Raw genomic sequence first — 4,856 nt, forward strand, 5'->3', positions numbered from 1 at the left:
TCCCTGGTTGCTCTTGAAGGGCAGTTGAGAGTCAACCACAGGAAATCTGCCGCCCTTACCTGGTCTGGCCTGCATGTGACTCCAGAGCCACAGCAACGTGGTTGACTCTCAACAGCCCTTGGGCAACTAGGGATGGACAATAAATGCTGGCCAGTCAGAGACGCCCATATCCCACGAATGAACAAAAACAAATGAGGGATGGGGGAAGAGTGCAGGGAAAGTGGGGATGTCTTTGGGAATTGAGAGATAGGAGGAAGAGTGTGGGGAAAGTGGTGATATCTTTGGGAATTGAGGGATGGGGGAAGACTGGGTAAAGTGGAGATATCTTTGGGAATTGAAGAATGAGGAGGAGTGCGGGGAAAGTGGAGATATCTTTAGGAATTGAGGGATGGGGAGGAGTGCAGGGAAAGCGGGGATATCTTTGGGAATTGAGGGATGGGAAGGAGTGCGAGGAAAGTGGGATATCTTTAGGAATTATGGGATGAGGGAAGACTCCGGGGAAAGTGGAGATATCTTTGGGAATTGAGGGATGGGGAGGAATGCGGGGAAAGTGGAGATGAGGTTGATGATGAATAGTGGAGCAGGCTCGACAGAAGCTATTCCCACTCCGATTCTTACCACCTTCTCCTTTCACACAGAGAGTGGAGAACATGGGCGGGGGCCTGGTCCTGTGATGGTCCCACTCTCCTCCTATCGCTCACTGAGACACGGCCCGAGGACGATCGACACCGGACATAACCTGCTGCCGTCTGGCTAACCTGAGACCAGGCTTTCTGTAGGTAACATGCCCTCCCATCATTGCCCCCCCCCACACACACACAAACATTGGCCCGTGTACCTGTGACCGATGTGGAATGGCCGGAGATATTGACAGCAGGGACTGTGTATTTTTTCACTGGGGATTCAGTTGTTTATCATGTTGACCCCCTTTGCTGAGCCTCGGATGAGGGGCCTGTTCGGGTTGACGATGGGACTGGAGGTTCCTGGATCAGTCATTCCCAGCTTATCTTGGTGCCTCTCATTCTCTCTCACCCAGGTCAGAAGGTCACAGATTTGTGTAACCTGTTCCTGAGATTCAAGCTGCTGTAACAGGTTCTCCCAGGGGTCCCTCAAACCATCTCTGAAATTAAGTTCCCTGGCTGTGTGTTGCATCATGCCTTGTGGGATCTTGCTGTGCAGTCACCATCTCTTCCTACAGAACGACAGGCGGGAACATCGAAAGGAGGGAATGATTTAGCTCCTGTGCTTGTTCTGGGCTGTTCCAGTCCGCTCTGAATCAACACAGCAGCTTCCTGTTTCCCAAACACAGTCACTGCTGTTCACCTAGGAAACCCGGCAGGCACTGCACACAGCAGATCCTACAAACTGTTGGATAACCACCAAATGTTAGGCTGTTTGAAGGATAAAGATCGGCCCTCGGAAACCAGCGGGAGCTCTCCTTCGCTCCATCCAGTAATGGTCGTGGGATTTTACTATCCACCTGACACAGCAGTGAGTGAGGAGGGGGGGAGCTTGGTTTCACTTCCTCAGCACTGACAGCTGGAGGCAGGTGATTGACAGTGTAGTGTGTGCAGCTGACTGTGTGCCCACCTGGGCAGCATGGTGGCACGGTGGTTAGCACTGCTGCCTCACAGCGCCAGGGACCTGGGTTCGATTCCAGCCTTGGATAAATCATAGAATCCCTACAGTGCAGAAAGAGACCAATCGGCCCACCGAGCCTGCACCAACAACAACCCCACCTAGGCCCTATCCCCATAACCCCACGTATTTACACTGATCATATCCCCGACACTAAGGGGCAATTTAGCACGGCCAATCCACCTCAATCGCACGTCTTTGGAGTGTGGGTGGAAACCGGAGCAACCGGAGGAAACTCTCACAGACACTGGGAGAATGCACAAACTTCACACACACTTCACACAACCTGAGGCTTGATTTGAACCCAGGTCCCTGGTGCTGTGAGGCAGCAGTGCTCCCCATTGTGTCGCCCGTGTCTGTGTGGAGTTGGCACGTTCTCCCCGTGTCTGCATGGGTTTCCTCCGGGGGCTCTGGTTTCCTCCCAAACTTCAATATGTGCTGGTTAGGTGGATTGACCATGCTAATGCTAAATTGCTGCTTTATGTAACAAAATATGTGGATCAGGGTGATTAGTGGGGTAAATATATGGGGTAACGGGAATAGGGCCTGGGTAAGATGCTCTGTCAGAGAGTCAGTGCAGACTCAAAGGGCTGAATGGTCTCTTCTGCACTGTAGCAATCCTACGATTTTGTCTGTGAGCAGGCACGCTTGTGTCTGAGTGTGTGTCTGTGTGGGTGTACACGCATTTCAGTTCATGTGTGTGTGTGTACCTGTGTGCAAGCACATACACACACACACACACAAAACATGTATGTCTGCTTTCGCTTTATTTAATGATTGTGTTTGAGTCGTTCCTCTGTGTGTGTTTGTGGGGGGAGGGGGGTGCGGGGAGGTGGTCACTAATCCTCCCCCTCCCCATTCTGAGACTACACCCGAAGCAGGAGTGAACGGAAGAGGCCGGAGGCGAATCGATAACCTCGAGGTGAGTGAGGAAACAGTCAGTGTGAGTTTGATGCTGCTGTGAAGAATGTGTCATGTCTTTTCACTGATTCTGTAACTGTGGAAATAAAGAGTTTGAGCAAAATGGGATAAAAGCAAATTACTGCGGATGCTGAATCTGAAACCAAAAGAGAAAAAACTTTGTCAAAGGGTCATCCAGACTCGAAACATCAGCTCTTTTCTCTCCTGACAGATGCTGCTAAACCTGCTGAGATTTTCCAGCGTTTTCTCTATTGCTTTCAGCAAAGCGGGGCCTCTGTAAAATGACAGCAGACAAAGACGAGACTCAGATTTCACTGACTTCACCAGCTTAAGACTCTCTTGTTCCACTTTAAACTCTGCAACACTCTCGCCTTTTCTCTCCCACAATATTCAGGCTTCAGTAACCCGAGCTGGTGGTTAAATAACCATTCCCTATTTGCTGACTCATTTCACCATCACTCCTGTTCTTCCAGCACAATCCTGATCCCCACTTCCACTGCTGAAGAACACTAACAGACATCCCTCCCTCCGTGTTCGAGTCTTCAATGTTCACCTTTTCAGTTGGGTAGGGTTTCAATTGAGAATCAGAACACATCCCATTTCCATCTCCTCGTGGTGTCTGGGCCAGATCAGGTAAATTTTCCATTAAAAGGTCTGTTTAATCTTTCTCCCCAAAGTCCAGCATCTACAAGGCACAACTCTTCTGTCTAATTGAATAAGCTCCAATTTTCTGAATTAGTGCAGCTCCAACAACTCAGGAAGCTCAACACCATCCAAGACAAAGCAGCTTGATTGGCAATCCTTCTACAAACATCTACTCCCTCCAACACTGACTCACGTGGCAGCTGTGTGTACCACCTACAAGATTCACTGCAAGCACTCACCAAGGCTTCTTTGACAGCATCTTGCAAACCCGCAACCTCCAGCACCTTGGAGAAGGGCAGCAAATGCATGGGAACATCATCACCTGCACGTTCCTCTCCAAGTCACTCACCATCTATACTCAGAGATTGATTACAATGTGAAATTCACTGCCACAGGAACTAGCTGGACAACTCATCGTTTAAAAAGGAAATGTGATGAGTACATGAGGGAAAGGAGATTAGAAAGATGAGCTGAAAGGCTGAAATGAGGGAGATGGAATGGGAGGTGTCTTGTATGAAATATAAACCCCAGCACAGACTAGTTAAACCGAACAATGTCTTTCTGGTCTGGATATTCATAGAATCCCTACAGTGTAGAAGGAGGCCATTCGGCCCATTGAGTCTGCACCCACCACAATCCCACCCAGGCCCTCTCCCCATAACCTCGTGCATTTATCCTAGCTAGCCCCCCTGACACTCAGGGCAATTTAGCATGGCCAATCCACTTAACCCACACATCTTTGGACTGTGGAAGGAAACCGGAGCAAACCCATGCAGACACGGGGAGAATGTGCAAACTCCACACAGACAGTGACCCAAGCCGGGATTCGAACCCGTGAGTCAGCAGTGCTAATCACTGTGTCGCCCAAGAATGAGAGAATTGTCTGTGATTCAATGTAATCTCTGACCGGTTCTTGATCAGTAAGTTCCACCATTTGCACTGCACCGGTTCAGAGTATAACCTGATGCTGAGTAATCACGCTGAGATTCTGCCATGTGTAACGTCATGAATTGTAACATGGTCATTGAAATTGGTGCGCAGAAATTTTCATCAACCAGATCCACTTTCGAAAATGTTCTCCCAAAAAATGCGCTCTCTCAGATCTTTTCAGCAAGGATCCACTTCCAGGATTTCAATCTCTCCTTTCACTATTCTTCTGCCTTAGATTATCACATGCATTCAAGCTTCCACGCAATCTCTCAGGTACCCAGCCATGTCAACAGAACACTACTGTTTCACAGGTGGTACCAAAGTCCCCAAGCTTAGGATTACTTCAGAGTCTGGCTTTTCACCAGCCAACATCACCATGTGTGTTGCCTTTAACTGGAAACCACTCTTTGCCCCTTTAACTTCAGGGAACAGAATCTTGTTCAGATTCCCTTTGACTTCAGTTTTCCTCAGACTTTTTTCATGCCCTGATTTCTAGAACTATCTGTTCTTAAACTTCTGGGACTTTCTTTCTTGCCCTTACTCCATTGTTGTGCCTCATGTTTCTGGCAGTTTCCTCTTCAGCTAACTCAGAAATTCTTTCTAACCCAAAATGGCCACTGGTTGCCAAGTAACAACCTAATCTTTCTTTACACTTGTGTGTTTTCACATTGTAAATTCTCTAAACAGAATACGGGCAGTTTGAAATGAAACCAAAACCTCAT

General features: G+C 48.5%; 2 protein-coding genes across 4 annotated transcripts in view; one reads left to right on the forward strand and one right to left on the reverse strand.

The window, feature by feature from the left end:
- LOC144482803 (uncharacterized) overlaps positions 1-4,856 on the reverse strand; it is a 327,339-nt gene that overhangs the window by 182,855 nt on the left and 139,628 nt on the right. The gene's annotated exons all lie outside the window — the stretch shown is intronic.
- LOC144482781 (ER membrane protein complex subunit 4-like) overlaps positions 1-4,856 on the forward strand; it is a 174,157-nt gene that overhangs the window by 5,310 nt on the left and 163,991 nt on the right. The window contains exon 5 of one of the 3 annotated variants that reach the window (XM_078201640.1): positions 639-1,582. The exons of the other annotated variants lie outside the window; for them this stretch is intronic. Coding sequence (XP_078057766.1) covers positions 639-674 — 36 coding nt within the window. The 3' untranslated portion in view covers positions 675-1,582. Of the gene's footprint in view, positions 1-638; positions 1,583-4,856 lie in introns of those variants that run through there. 3 annotated transcript variants of the gene reach the window in all.

The sequence above is a fragment of the Mustelus asterias genome, unplaced genomic scaffold (genome assembly GCF_964213995.1).
Source record: "Mustelus asterias unplaced genomic scaffold, sMusAst1.hap1.1 HAP1_SCAFFOLD_42, whole genome shotgun sequence".
Taxonomy (NCBI): Eukaryota; Metazoa; Chordata; class Chondrichthyes; order Carcharhiniformes; family Triakidae; genus Mustelus; species Mustelus asterias.